General features: G+C 34.8%; 1 protein-coding gene across 1 annotated transcript in view; it reads right to left on the reverse strand.

Annotated features, from left to right (window-relative positions):
• LOC148943114 (ras-specific guanine nucleotide-releasing factor 2-like) overlaps positions 1–16,197 on the reverse strand; it is a 441,376-nt gene that overhangs the window by 324,810 nt on the left and 100,369 nt on the right. The window contains exon 5 of the mRNA XM_089102441.1: positions 14,212–14,359. Coding sequence (XP_088958567.1) covers positions 14,212–14,359 — 148 coding nt within the window. The remainder of the gene's footprint in view (positions 1–14,211; positions 14,360–16,197) is intronic.

The raw sequence follows: 16,197 nt of genomic DNA on the forward strand, positions 1-16,197 counted from the left end.
TATAGAAATTCAATTCACGAAATTATGAGAAAATTCTCAGTAAGTAGCAATTTCTTTCTTGAAGTCAGCTGTTGGATACACAATACGGAAATTTCATTCAAGAGTTTCATTACTTATATACACTATTTATAAATTTAATTAATTAAATTATGAAAAAATTCTCAGTAAGTAACAATTTCTTTCTTGAAGTCAACTCTTGGATACACAATACTGAAATTTCATTTAAGAAATTATGAAAAAATTGTAAGCAACTAACAAACTCTTTCCTGAAGTTACCTCTTGGATACACAATACAGAATCTTCCTTTAAGAAACTATGAAAAAATTGTAAGTAAGTAACAAATTCTTTCTTGAAGTCACCTCTTGGATACACAATACAGAAATTTCATTAAATAAATTATGAAAAAATTGTAAGTAATTAGCAAATTATTTCTTGAATTCACCTGATGGATAAACGAAAAGACATTTCGTTCAAGAAATTCTGACAAAATTCTAAGTAAGTAACAAACTCTTAATTGTTTTCACGACTTAGATATACGACGTAGAAATTTAATTCAAGAAATTATGAAGAAATGCTGAGTAAGCAACAATTTCTTCCTTCAAGTCAACTCTAGGATACACAATACGGAAATTTCATTCAAGGAATTATGAAAATATTTGTAGGTAAGTAACAAACTCTTTTTTTGATTTAACCCCTTGGATATACAGTAAAGATACTTCATTCCAGAAATTATGAAAAAATCACTAGATAGTAACTTTTTTTTTCTCTTTATCATAAAAAATTGTCACTTAGCCACACGATGTAGAAATTTAATTCAAGAAATTATTAAAAATGTCTCATCAAGTAACAATTTCTTTATTGAACCCAAGTCTTGGATCCATAATACGGACATTTCATTCAAGAAATTATGAAAATATTTGTAAGTAAGTAACAAGCTCTTTATTGATTTCACCTATTGAATATACGGTACAGATACTTCATTCAAGAAACGTGATTAAACACGTTTTGAAACTACATGCTATTTGCTTGCCTTTTCCTTGGCACCTTTCCAAATGAGCGGGGATTATTTCACCTCTTGGATATACAGTACAGATAACTCATTCAAGTATTTATGAAAAAAATCGCAAGTAAGTAACTTTTTTTTTCTTTTTCTCTTTATCAAAAGCAATTTTCACTTAGCTACACTATGTAGAAATTTAATTCATGAAATTATGAAAAAATTCTCAACAAGTAAAAATTTCTTTCTTGAAGTCTACTCTTGGATACACAATACGGAAATTTCATTCAAGAAATTATGAAAATATTTGTAAGTAAGTAACAAGCTCTTTATTGATTTCACCTCTTGAATATACAGAACAGATACTTCATTAAAGAAACGCGATTAAACACGTTTTGAAACTACCTGCTATTTGCTTTACTTTCCTTGGCACCTTTCCAAAATGAGCGGGGGATTCACCACCGGTTCCTACACATTGCAAAAAAGTGAGCGGTACGAAAACTCCAATCTTTCAACCAGATTGGTTTTTTAGCTAAATCTTTGGAAACAGCCTCTATTTCTGACCGTTTAAGTTTTCATGTTAGTGTTGTCAGTCAAAAGCTATGACCTTGAGAAAAGAGCTTGAGAAAATTGCCTGATTATCGAAAAATGGGGGAAACATCCTCCAAAAGTCGACAGGAATGCTCCCCTCCAGCGCTTTCTCGGATATGTTGAATAAAATATCCAACGTCGACATAGCTTTATTTCATTTTTTTTAAGGTTAATTTAGACGCGGTGACGTGCATGCACGTAACATTGACTAAATTAACCTTAAAAAAATGAAATAAAGCTATGTCGACTTTGCATATTTTATTCAAGAAAGCGCTGGAGGGGAGCATTCCTGTCGACCTTTGGAGGATGTTTCCCCCATTTTTCGATAATCAGACAATTTTTTCAAGCTCTTTTCTCAAGGTCATAGAAAGAAACAATTTCAAGAAAGAAATTGTTACTTACTGAGAATTTTCTCATAATTTCTTGAATTAAATTTCTATATCGTGTAGCTAAGTGAAAATTGTTTGTGATAAAGAGAAAAAAAAGTTACTTACTTGCGATTTTTTTATAATTTCTTGAATGAAGTATCTGTACTGTATATCCAAGAGGTGAAATCAAAAAAGAGTTTTTTACTTACTTACAAATATTTTCATAATTTCTTGAATGAAATTTCCGTATTGTGTATCTAAGAGTTGACTTCAAGAAAGAAATTGTTACTTACTAAGAATTTCTTCATAATTTCTTGAATTGAATTTCTACATCGTATATCTAAGTCGTGAAAACAATTAAGAGTTTGTTACTTACTTAGAATTTTGTCATAATTTCTTGAACGAAATGTCTTTTTGTTTATCCAGCAGGTGAATTCAAGAAAGAATTTGCTACTTACTTACAATTTTTTCATAAATTCTTTAATGAAATTTATGTATTGTGTATCCAAGATGTGACTTCAAGAAAGAATTTGTTACTTGCTTACAATTTTTTTATAGTTTCTTAAATGAAGTTTCTGCATTGTGTATCCAAGAGGTGCCTTCAGGAAAGAGTTTGTTACTTGCTTACAATTTTTTTCATAATTTCTTAAATGAAATTTTCGTATTGTGTATCCAAAAGTTGACTTCAAGAAAGAAATTGTTACTTACTGAGAATTTTTTCATAATTTCTTGAATTAAATTTCTACATCGTGTATCTAAGTCATGAAAACAATAAAGAGTTTGTTACTTACTTGGAATTTTGTCATAATTTCTTGAACGAAATGTTTTTTTTGTTTATCCAGCAGGTGAATTCAAGAAAGAATTTGCTACTTACTTACAATTTTTTCGTAATTTCTTTAATGAACTGTCCTTTTTATTTACCCAGGAGGCGAATTCAAGAAAGAATTTGCCACTTACTTACAATTTTTGATAATTCCTTTAATGAAATTTCTGCATTTTGTATCTAAGAGGTGACTTCAAGAAAGAATTTGTTACTTACTTAGAATTTTGTCATAATTTCTTGAATAAAATGTCTTTTTTATTTAACCAGGAGGTAAATTCAAGAAAGAATTTGATACTTACTTACAATTTTGATAATTTTTTAAATGAAATTTCTGCATTGTGTATACAAGAGGTTACTTCAAGAATGAGTGTGTTACCTATTTACAATTCCTTCATAATTTCTTGAATGAAATTTCAGTATTGGGTATCCAATAGGTGAAAAAAATAAAAACTTTATTACTTACTTGTGATTTTATTATGATTTCTTGAATTAAATATCTGTATTGTTTCCAGGAAGCGAATTCAAGAAATCCATTGTTACTTACTTACAATTTTTTCATACTTTAATGAAATGAATAAAACTATTCTAAACTGTAAAGACGGATTAAGCTTAAAGATATTTATTGCATGAACATATAAAAAGATTTTTTTGAGAAAAAAAAAACACCATATATTTACATAAAATAGTACTTAGAGTTCACACTTAAACATCCAGAAACGATGATTCCATGATAGAGAAAAGTTTTTTTAACCATGTCTTATGGATTTATCACGATCAGGTATGTCCTTAGGTATCCACTGCGCGAAGAACCTAACCTCGTCTGCAGGATGGTGATAACCCCCTTCAAATTTAGGACACTTAAACTCTTCTAGATTGAACAGTGGAATCCTAGGATCACACTTTTGAATTAAAACTTTATCTGTAGGTACATTACCCTTTACGTAGAGTGCTTCAACCCCGAAAAGGCTGCAAATTTCACTGACTTCCTCCTGAACATTTCTCAGTTCCTGACCAGTATTATTAAGTGATGTAATCACTCTATCATAGAATCCCAGTCTGTTTATATAACGTAATGTAGTACTCCACAAGCTTTTATCATACTCAAACATGTTATAGTTCACTATCCAATGATAACAGTCAATTTCTTCGAGTTCCATAGACAATAATAAAAATGCACATTCAAATATAACACCACAAGATGATTTTTTCAAACTGATAAATTCTGTGTCATACAGTCCTATCATATTGGAAGTTATTAATCTAGTATTTAAGTAGAAAAATAATTCATCAAACTTTTATATCTTCGCTCAAGGTTGAATGGAGTTATGGCTAGGGGGATGAGTCCTAAAACCATCTGAATTCCTAGTGGGGAGGAGTCATAAAATCCTTGGAAGTCCTTGCGGGGAGGAGTCATTGAACTCTCGGTAACTGATAAATTCTGCGTCATACAGTCCCATCATCTTGGAAGTTATTAATGTAGTTGTTAAGTAGAAAAATACTTCATCAAACTTCTATATCTTTTCTCAAGGTTGAATGGAGTTATGGCTAGGGGGATGAGTCCTAAGACCATCTGAATTCATTGGAGGGAGGAGTCATTAAACCCTCCAGGAACCTAACACCCATGAACATCTAAAAAACTATGTCTGAAAACCCATACAGCTAATTAAATATTCTAATTCATGATTGAGGCACGTAAGGCTCAATAGTAACCGAAACTCTAAAAAACGGAATATTGATACCAATAGATACAACAAAAAATGTTCCTTTAGTAGCTACGCAATTAGGATAAAAATGAAGATGTTTATGCAGAGTTTCAACTAGCTATGGCTAAGTTTGCTAAAGACCAGCTATTTTCTTGCAAAAACACACAAAATCAGAAAAAATGTTAAATGTTCCTTTAGTACCTTCGCAATTAGGCTAAAAATGAAGATGGCTAAGTTTGCTAAAGACCAGCTATTTTCTTGCGAAAACACAAAAAATAAGAAAAAAAATTTCAATGTTCCTTTAGTAGCTACGCAATTAGGCTAAAAATTAAGATATTTATGCGGAGTTTCAACTAGCTATGGCTAAGTTTGCTAAAGACCAGCTATTTTCTTGCAAAAACACACAAAATCAGAACAAATGTTCAAAGTTCCTTTAGTACCTTAGCAATTAGGCTAAAAATGAAGATATTTATGCAGAGTTTCAACTAGCTATTGCTAAGTTTGCTAAATACCAGCTATTTTCTTGCGAAAAAACACAAAATCATAAAAAATGTTAAATGTTCCTTTAGTACCTACGCATTTAGGCTAAAAATGAAAATATTTATGTAGAGTTTCAACTAGCTATGGCTAAGTTTGCTAAAGACAAGCTATTTTCTTGTGAAAACACACAAAATCCGAAAAAATGTTCAATGTTCCTTTAGTAGCTACGCAATTAGGCTAAAAATTAAGATATTTATGCGGAGTTTCAACTAGCTATGGCTATGTTTGCTAAAGACCAGCTATTTTCTTGCAAAAACACACAAAATCAGAACAAATGTTCAATGTTCCTTTAGTACCTACGCAATTAGGCTAAAAATGAAGATATTTATGGAGAGTTTCAACTAGCTATTGCTAGGTTTGCTAAAGACCAGTTGTTTTCTTGCGAAAACACACAAAATCAGAAAAAATTTTCAATGTTCCTTTAGTACCTACGCAATTAGGCTAAAAATGAAGCTAGCTATGGCTAAGTTTGCTAAAGACCAGCTATTTTCTTGCGAAAACACACAAAATCAGAAAAATGTTCAATGTTCCCTTAGTACCGTACGCAATTAGGCTAAAAATGAAGATATTTATGCAGAGTTTCAACTAGCTATGGCTAACTTTGCTAAAGACATGAACCATTTCCATTAAAAAAAGCTCTTAATAGAACTTTTTAAGCGTGAACTCCTATTTTTCAGACGAAATTATAGAAAATATCTTCAATACATGATTCTCTGATTATAATGTATATTTTCAATCAGAAAAGTGTGGTTTTGGTTCAAAAATGAACCATTTCCATAAAAATAGCTCTTAATAGAACTTTTTAAGCGTGAACTCCTATTTTTCAGACGAAATTATAGAAAATATCGTCAAAACACACTTCTCTGTTTCAATTGTGTACATTTTCACATTATCTGATTCAAATGTGTATCTTCAGTCAGAAAAGCATAGTTTCAATTCAAAAATGAACCATTTCCATTAAAATAGCTCTTAATAGAACTGTTTAAGTATGACCTCCAATTTTTTCCAATGAGACTATGCAACTCAACCGCATTAACTAATCCCCATGTAACTGAATCCACATGTAACTGAACCCCCATGCAACTGAACCCCCTCCCCATGTAACTGAACCCCTGTATAACCAAAACCCCGTACAACTGAACTCCCGTGCTACTGAACCTTCGTGCTACTGAACCTTCATGCAATTCGATCCCCATTTAACTAAACATCCCTGTAACTGTACTCCGTTTAATTGAACCCATCGTGCACCACAACCCTCCACGCACAGCCGCTCCCTCAAAACATTTTTCAACTATTTCTTGTTAAATTTTTTTTATTTCTAAAACTATTTTAAATTGACCATACTTTCCAAAACATCACTTGTGTATTATACAGCACATAACCACCCCATCTCCTCCAATTCGCAAATCCCATTACTCCTTTTTTTGCAAATGTTAATCAAACATTTCCGATTCGTCGTTAGGCATTTTTCAAATTTATAACAAATTACCTGAGTTAACAACTCCTTCGGGCCTCCAAAATCGACCCCTCCCCTCCCTGCCCTCAGAAATGGGGGAACGAAGGGAACGTTAGATCCTATTTTAAATTGACAGTACTTATCAAAAATCACTTGTGTATTATACAGATCATATATCTCATTACCCCTTTTTAAATGTTATTCAAATAATTCCGATTATAGGGTCCGATTTTTTTGTCTGCTTTTCAAAATGTTCGTATTTGGAACTCTGTCAGTTAACACTAAGATGTAAATTGGGTAACCCTCTCGCAATAACAAAAGGCTTAGCAGTAATTACATCTCATTGTCGGGCGATGATTCAATCAGATCAGAGTTGTGCAAATGGAATACCTTTTTCGCAAATTGAGTTAGCTTCTATTTCATAGGCAAAATATTTGAATTCCTTTTATTCAAATCACCTATCAAGTTATAAAAAAATATATGAACTAGAAATCTGGTCTATGTAAATTGTGTCAGAAAAACTTCTCCTTCATAACACGTTATGCAAAGCCCTAACTAGTACAAGATGGAACATAGTATAACGCAATGTGAGGGAGCTCTGAATCTCTTTGAAAAGGTGAAGAGCTTCTATAGAATAACATAGAAATTCCTAGGGGCGTAAGCAAATCCAGAAGGTCATGTGAGAGGATACTGTCCTTCATAACATGTTATGCAAAGCTTCTATAGAATAACGTTGAAATTGCTATACAGGCAAGCAAATAGCATGGTCCTATACAGGCAAGCAAATAACATGGTCCTATACAGGCAAGCAAATAGCATGGTCCTAGGGCAGTACGCAAATAATATAGAGATTCCTAGGGCAGAACGCAAATCCAGAAGGCCATGTGAGGGAGCTCTGAATCTCTTTGAAAAGATGAAGGGCTTCTATAATATAGGATAACATTGAAATTGCTATGGCAGCACGCAAATAACATATAAATTGCTAGGGCGGTACGCAAATAACATAGTCCTATGGCAGTATGCAAATAACATAGAAATTGCTAGGGCAGTACGCAAATTATAAGGTTGATTACTAATAAACTTTTAGAAATGGTTTTTGATTTGCTTATATGCTTGAATATGGCAAAGATGTATATGTAAGCTATACCGTGCCAGTTTGTTAAAACAAGTAAAAAAAATAAAAAAATAATAAAAGCAGTCACCTCAGTCGACTTCTCTTATAACTTCTTGCTTGGTCCATATAAGTTTACTTTTTTAGATTTTTTCAACTGCAATATCAGAAAATCTTCTTTGAAGAATAAATATAAAACAAATACTTCGTCTCTTAGTCTCAAAAAACAAACTTAGAGAACCATAAAACACAGCTTTTTGTAATCCCATAGACAAAAGGTTATGGTCCGTCAAAAGAGGTTGAATCTTATATACAGATTTGTATGCACAAAATAGGTTGTATACAGTACTGAAGGTTATACATTTATACCGTGTACAAAAAATGGAATGTCATTGACATAGGCTTATCATGAAATAAAAATACTAAAATCTTGAAAAAAAAAAACTGATTGGTATGGCCTGTAAACATGCCGTATGGAAAGAAAAATAACTCGCCCTTCTAAGCGCAATTCTTGTGGAGAAGCTGCTTCATTCCATGTAATGTACGACATAGCTTAATAAGTCGGCATAGTTATTTCAGCTGTAAATGGAAAAGTTATTCTTTATTTCAATATAAGCGCCCGTTTTGGATGTCAGCTATGTATCATAGCCGGCAATGGTTTTAAGTTATGCCCTGGGGGCATATAAAAACGATGTTGGCACAATGTATTATTTATTATTTTTTTCCTTTAGACCAGGGTACTTCGTATCGAAGAAGTTGTTGTAGAAACTTCGAAAAGAGCTCATTCAATTGGATATTGGAGTGGCTTGTGCCCTTTTTAATAGTCGAAAGTGACTGGAAGGCAACTAATACCCTTCCACGCACACCATTTCCCGAAATACATCCAATCAAAATATCGAGATAGCCATTTTGTTCAGCGTAGTTGATTTTCAGATAGAAATTATGTTTTTGAGGAGGACATTCCCCCACAGCCCTCAGGGCAAGGGTTGTAAGTTATGCCCGTGGGGCATTTAAGGCTTTTATAGAAAGCGTTGTCGTAGAAACTTCAAAAAAAGCTCATTCAATTGGAAATTCAAAGGGCTACTCTCCTTTTTAATAGTCGAAAGTGATTGGAGGGCAACTAACCCACATCTCACGCCGAACCTTTTCCCAAACACATCCAATTAAAACTTTGAAATAGCCGTGTTGTTCAACGTGGTTGAAAGTTCTGGAAATTAGGTCTTATAGGATAACAACCCTCCCCCCACAGCCCTCAAGCCAAGGGTTGTAAGTTATGCCCTGTGGGGCATATAAGGTTTTATAAAACGTGTTGTCGTAGAAACTTCTAAAAGGGCTCATTCGATTTGAAATTGAAATGGCTAGTGCCCTTTTTAATAGTCAAAAGTGATTGTATGCAACTAATACCCCTTCCACGCCCAGAATTTATCCAAACAAATCCAATCAAAATTTTGAGATAGCCATTTTCTCCACGTAGTTAAAAGTTCTGGAAATTAACCCTTTGAGCAGGAAACTCCCCCACCGTTTTCAGGACAAGGGTTATAAGTTTTGCCCTGGGGGCATACAAGGTTTTTATTGAAATCTTCGTCGTAAAAATTTGAGAAAGAGCTCATTCGATTGGAAATTCAAAGGGCTAGTGCCCTTTTTAATAGTTGAAAGTGATTTGAGGGCTCCATCTCACGCCCAAATTTTCCCCAAACACATCCAATCAAAATTTTTAAATAGCCATTTTATTCAACGTAGTTGAAATTTTTGGAAATTAAGTCTTTAATGATGACAAAATCCTCCCCCCCCCACAGCCCTCAGGGCAACGGTTGTAAGTTATGGCTTAGGGGCATAAGGTTTTTCTAGAAAGCAATGTTGTAGAAACTTCAAAAAGGGCTCACTCAATTCGAAATTGAAAGGGCTAGTGGTCGAAAGTGATTGAAGGGCAACTAACCCCCTCTCACGAACACCATTTCTCCAGAAACATCCAATCAAAATTTTGAGACATCCATTTTGTTCAACATTGTTGAAAGTTCTGGAAATTAGGTCTTTTAGGATGATAACCCCCTCAGATTCCTCAATGTAAGGGTTGTAAGTTATGCCCTAGGGGTATAAGGTTCATATAGAAAGTTAGTGTAGAAATTTCATAAAGGGCTCATTTAATTGGAAATTGAAATTGCCTTTTACAATAGTCGAAAGTGAGTGGAGAGTAATAAACCCCCCTCTCACACCCAACATTTCCCCAAACATATTCAATCAAAGTTTAGATAGAACCATTTTGTTCAACGTAGTTGAAAGTTCTGGAAATTATGTATTTAAGGATGACAAACCCCCTAGAGTCCCCTGGGTAAAGCTTGTAAGTTATACCCTGGGGGTATATAAGGTTTTACAGGGCTAGTGCCTTTTTTAAAAGTCGAAAGTGATTGGAGGGTAACTAACCCCCCTCTCACGCCCAAAATTCCCCCAAACCTATCCTATCAAAATTTTCAGATAGCCATTTTGTTTGATGTAGTAGAAAGTTTTAGAAATTGGGTCTTTCAGGATGACGCCCCCCCCCCCCAGCCCTCAGGGTAAGGATTGTAAGTTATGCCCTGGGGGCATATAAGATTCTTATTGAAAGTGTTTTCGTAGAAACTTCAAAAGGACTCATTTGATTGGAAATTGAAAGGGCTAGTGCCTTATTTAATAGTTGAAAGTTATTGGAGAGCGACTAACGCCCCTCTCACACCCACCATTTTCCCAAACACATCCCATCAAAATTTTGAAATGACCATTTTGTTTGACGTAGTTGAAAGTTCTGGAAATTAGGTCTTTGAGGATGACAACCACAGCCCTTAGGGTAAGGATTTTAATTTATGCCCTGGGGGCATATCAGATGTTTATAGAAGGAGTTGTGGTAGAAACTCAAAAAGGGCTCATTTGATTCCAAATCGAAAGGCCTAGTGCCCTTTTTAATACTCAAAAGTGATTGGAAGGCTTGATATTTTTCAATGACAGCGCAATCGCGCTGCATAAGTAAAGAATGATGTTGGCACATTGTATTTTTTTTTCCTTTAGACCAAGGCACTTCGTATCGAAGGAGTTGTCGTAGAAACTTTGAAAAGGGCTCATTCAATTGGAAATTGGAGTGGCTTGTGCCCTTTTAAATAGTTGAAAGTTATTGGAAGGCAACTAACACCCTTTCCACGCCCACCATTTCCACAAACAAATGCAATCAAAGTTTTGAGATAGCCATTTTGTTCAGCGTAGTTGATTTCCAGATAGAAATTATGTTTTTGAGGAGGACACTCCCTCACATTCCTCGGGGCAAGGAGTGTAAGTTATGCCCTGGGGGCATATCAGGTTTTTATAGAAAGCGTTGTCGTAAAAACTTAAAAAAAAGGCTCATTCGATCGGAAATTCAAAGGGCTAGTGCTCTTTTGAATAGTCTGAAGTGATTGGAGGGCAACTAACCCCCCTCTCACGCCCACCCTTTCTCCAAACATATCCAATCAAAATTTTGAGATAGCTATTGTGTTCAACGTTGTTGAAAGTTCTGGAAATTAGATCATTGAGGATGACAACCCCCAGAGCACACAGGGCAAGGGTTGTAAGTTATGCCCTGGGGGTATATAAGGTTTTTATATAAAGTGTTGTCGTAGAAACTTCAAAAGGGCTCATTTGAATGGAAATTGAAAGGGATAGTGCCTTTTTTTTAAGTCCAAAGCGATTAGAAAGCAATTAACATCCCTTCCGCGTCCACTGTTTCTCCAAGCCCATCCAATCAAAATCTTTAGATGGCCATTTTGTTCAAATTAGTAGAAAGGTCTAGACATTATTTCTTTGAAGATGACACCCCTCAGGGTAAGAGTTGTAAGTTATGCCCTGTGGCCATATAAAGTTTTTATTGAAAGCATTGTCGTAGAAACTTGATTCGAAAGGGCTCATTCGATTGAAAATTCAAAGGGACAGTGCCCTTTTTAATAGTCGAAAGTGATTTGAGGGCAACTAACCCCCCTCTCACTCCCACTTTTTCCCTAAACACATCCAATCAAAATTTCTAGATAGCCATTTTGTTCAACGTAGTTAAAAGCTTTAGAAATTAGGTCTTTGAGGATGATAACCCCCTCACACCCCCCAGGGCAAGGGTTGACAGTTATGCCCTTGGGGCATATAAAGTTCTTATAAATAGCGATGTCGTAGAAACTTCAAATAGGGTTCATTCGATTGGAAATTAGAAGGGCTTGTCCCCTTTTCAATAGTTGAAAGTGATTGGAGGATGACTAACACCCCTCTCACACCCACCATTTCCCCAAACACGTCCGATCAAAATTTTTATACAGTCATTTTGTTCGACGTAGTTAAAAAGTACAGAAATTATGTTTTTGAGGATGAAACTCCCCCACAGCCCTCAGGGCAAGGGCTGTTAGTTATGCCCTGGGGGTATATAAGGTTTTTCTGTATAGAAAGCGCTGTAATAGAAAATTCAAAGAGGAATCATTCGATTGGAAATTGAAGCGGCTAGTGCTCTTTTTAATAGTCGAAAGTGATTGGAGGGCTAGTAACCCCCTCTCACGCTCACCATTTCCATAAACCCATCCAATCACAGTTTTGAGATAACCATTCTGTTCAACGTAGTTGAGAGGTCCGGAAATTATGTCTTTGAGGATGACAACCCCCTCACATCCCCTAGTGCAAAGGTTGTGAGCTATGCCCTGGGCATATAAGGTTTTATATAAAGCATTGTCGTAGAAACTTCAAAAAGGGCTGATTCGTTTGGAAATTGAAAGGGCTAGAGCCCATTTCATTAGTCGGAAGTTATTGGAGGGCAACTAACCCCACTCTCACGCCCACTATTTCCCCCAAACAAATCCAATCAAAATTTTTAGATAGTAATTTTCTTCAACGTAGTTGAAAGGTCTGGAAATTAGGTCTTTGAGGATCAACCCCCCCCCCAGCCCTCAGGGCAAAGTTTGTAAGATATGTCCTGAGGGTATCTAAGGTTTTTATTAAAAGTGTTGTCGTAGAAACTTCAAAAGAGATCATTCGATTGGAATTTGAAAGAGCTAGTGCCCTTTTTAATAGTTGAAATTGATTGGAAGTCTTGGCATTTTTATAGTAAAGATCGATGTGGGTACAATGTGTTATTATCATTAATATTTTTTTTTTAGACCAAGGCACTTCGTATCGAACGAGGTGTTTTAGGAACTTCGAAAAGGGCTCTTTCGATTGAAAGTAGAAGGGGCTAATGCCCTTTTTATTAGTCGAAAGTGATTGTAGGGCATCTAGTCCCCCTCCCACGCTCACCCTCCCACGCCCACCCTCCCAGCTGCCCATTAATTTTAAAAACTGAATGTTGCCTTAAGATTAAATCAAAATGCACTGTGTTAATGCTAATTCCCAATAAGGCATCTCAGCAGTATCCCAAGAACGACTGAGGGTATTATGCTCAACCTTTCAGGGCTACTTCTTCTCTGAAAATTTAACCAAATCAAAATAGCATAAGTGTATCCAAGCTATCAAAGTAAGTAAACAGTTTTTTTTTGTGAATGGTGTCAAGTTTTCTATTTCAGGTCACCTAGAGGAGGTATGAAACTAAATTAAACACTATTATTTGTGTCCAGATTTTTAAAAGGGTGTATGTTGTTAAAAGTTGCTGAAAATTTTTCTCCAGCATACAAATAGCAGGCCAAACTATAAAGTCTTAAAAAAGCGAAAAGATTTAAAGTATTATTTTCTTTTTCCCTGAAAAGACCATGTCAATATAAAATGAACAGAAATTAATTTTAAAAACTTTTTCCACAAAATAAGTTTTTCAAAGGGAAGTAAAGAACTCTATTAAACCAAAAATGAGTAAAAATAAAATCAACTAGTCTACCATGCGTGAAACAACCACAAATCAGCATCGATAAATAAATGAAACCCAAAACGAACAGAAATTACAATAAATAACCGAGTCAAACTCAAAACGAGCAGAAATTAACATGAGTAGGGCTCAAAACAACTATGCCTTGCCAATGCCAGAACATAATTTGCACTTTACCGAAAAAAATGAATACGCATTGTCAGTTTAATATACATATACTGATATTTAGTAAGCAAAATGTTAATATTATTTTATTTATTAAAGTTATAAAATAAAAACATTTATATTTTTTCAGTAAAGTGCAAATTATGTTCTGGCCTTGGGAAGGCGTAGGGGTTTTGAGCAGCTGGTGTAACATTTTAAAAGAGAAATGTGAGTGAAAAAATCAGCAAAAAAAAACTAAGAACATATTGCACCAAACAGCTTTATAAAGTATACCTTTGAAGCTGTAGGTGTTTACTGATGGAGAACATCTCTGAATTTCACAAATTGGTTTTGCTTATTTTGTTCATGTTTCAACTTGACAACACTGTCGAAAAAACGTTGCTGCATGGTACTGCATATATTACTGCATGCTACAATATGCTACTGCATGCATGATTTGAAAAAGCCAAAGAAAATTTTTAGAAATTCGTGGTTTTTAGGTATGAAGAGACCTAAGATAGATCCAAGGGGGAGGGGCAAAAATGTTTTTAATCTTCCCTTTGTAGTGTAAGCCATGTTCTCTCTGTTCCTTGTTCAAGTAGGCAACTCACTATTTGCGCAGCTATACCTAAATATATCTTAAAGACTTACCTCTGATCTAAGCTTCTTTATTTCATCCGTTAATTCTTCACATTGCTGAGTGTACTGCCATTTGGCAGTTTTTTCACTTTCAACTATTTGTAGAAGATGCAGATGCTTCTGTTCCAGTTCTTCTTTTTGTAATAGTAGCTTGTTGAAGCTGCAAAGAATTTTTTGTATATTTAATATAAAATAAATCAAAGATGACAATTAGACAAGGAACATTTGGATCCCAACCCCTCTTCCTGCGGCAAATTATTGCAATAGACGTACTGATTAATCCTGAACACACATTCCTTATTACTTTAGTTTAATGCGCTAAAACAGACTAAATTAAAAGTAAATAGGTCGGATGAGAAGTTGCTTACAAAATCTAATGCTTCTCCCGGAGAAACTCAAAGAGATTTAACTAGAATTCTTGAATCAGGATAAGATGATTCCCGGGATTTGGCTTGCCTTAATTACACATCTTATTGAATAATTAGTTTGTGTCTAAGGGAATAAATTAAAGAGGAAAAACTTCTAAGTTCTCAAAGAAAGTCAGTTGTTATGCTTTAATTGATACCCTAGATGGTTTGTAAAATGGAAGTATTTTTTCAACATAATGCAATTTGTAAATTTAGTTGAGGAAAAAACAGCAAAATCATAAAAAAATAGGATTTGTAATATAAGCATGGTTACGTAGCGCGGTAAATCAAAACACACTATGTGTTGCAGGGGTATTGAAAGGGCGTACCTGCAATATTTGAGGAACAGGTTGGGATTTCAAGCTGAAACTCTCAGGAAGTGTTGAGCTTTAATAAAGCTACTTTAAAGCAAACTTTGAGTTATAACTGGGGGGGGGGTACAAAGTGAACCTAAATCATCAAGATATTATGTGCACCCAGGCTATCAAAATTTCACATCTGCAACATCTCGGGAAGAGCTTGGGGAATGGGGATGAAATTACGAGGCAGTGCTGAGGTGGAGGGGGGGGGGGGGGCAGGAGGGCTTCACATTCCGTTTTGGAAGAGATGGTAAAAATATATTCTGCCTCCAGTCAACTTAAAATTTTTGAACCATAATCACCTGTCTAACTTTGAACCTATTCACGGTTAAGCAGCAAGGTAAATCAAATGACACTGTTTGTTACAATGTTATCCAAAGAGCGCATCTGCAGTATCTTGGGAACAGATTTGGAGATCAAGTTGAAACATTCAGGTGTCTAGATACTAGGGTAGGCTATATAGGAGTGCTGTTATTGATGTTAAAAATAAAGATCACCATCTAGTAGTGTCAAGGGTTAATTAAAAGCTGAAATATTGGAAGGGTAACTACCTTCCGGGAAGTTATGATGTTGGTAGACTCCAGGATTATAATTTGAGAGAAACTTTCGAGGAACAGTTGAGTACTAAACTGATGACTTTAAAATTTGACAATGTGGAAGATGGATGAAATAATTTTAGGAAAGTAATTTGTGAAGTTGCTGAAGGTGTATTAGGGAACAAAGCTATAACTTCAGCTAAGAATATTAGTGAAAAAGCTTTATGGTTAATAGAAAGAAGAAAGGACTTGTACAAGAATTATCTGAGTGATAGATCGTATGAAAATAAAAGAAATATAAAGAAAGTGGAGAAAGCATTAAAATATGAACTAAGGAGGTGTTTGCCATGGATAAAATTGCCGAGAATCTGGAAGATGCAGCTAGACAGCATAATAGTAAAATATTGTACTGGCACGTTAACAAATCGAAAGGGAGAAGTCAATCCAGACTTGGCTCAGTTAGAGGCAGGAATGGGGCCATAATTAGTGATAAGGAAACAACTAAAGAGAAACGTGCAGAATATTTTGAGAATTTGCTTAAACGTGATGGAGTTGTAGGAAAATATTACAGACTAAGATGAAAAAGTTTGTGATACCTTGGATATGAAGGAAGATTTGTTTTGTGAGGAGGAATTAGCAACAGTACTAAAAGGATTAAAGAATAATAAGGCTCCAGGTGCGGATAGGGTGGTAAAT

The sequence above is a fragment of the Artemia sp. Qi Xiang Cuo genome, chromosome 16 (assembly GCF_049724085.1).
Source record: "Artemia sp. Qi Xiang Cuo chromosome 16, ASM4972408v1, whole genome shotgun sequence".
Taxonomy (NCBI): Eukaryota; Metazoa; Arthropoda; class Branchiopoda; order Anostraca; family Artemiidae; genus Artemia; species Artemia sp. Qi Xiang Cuo.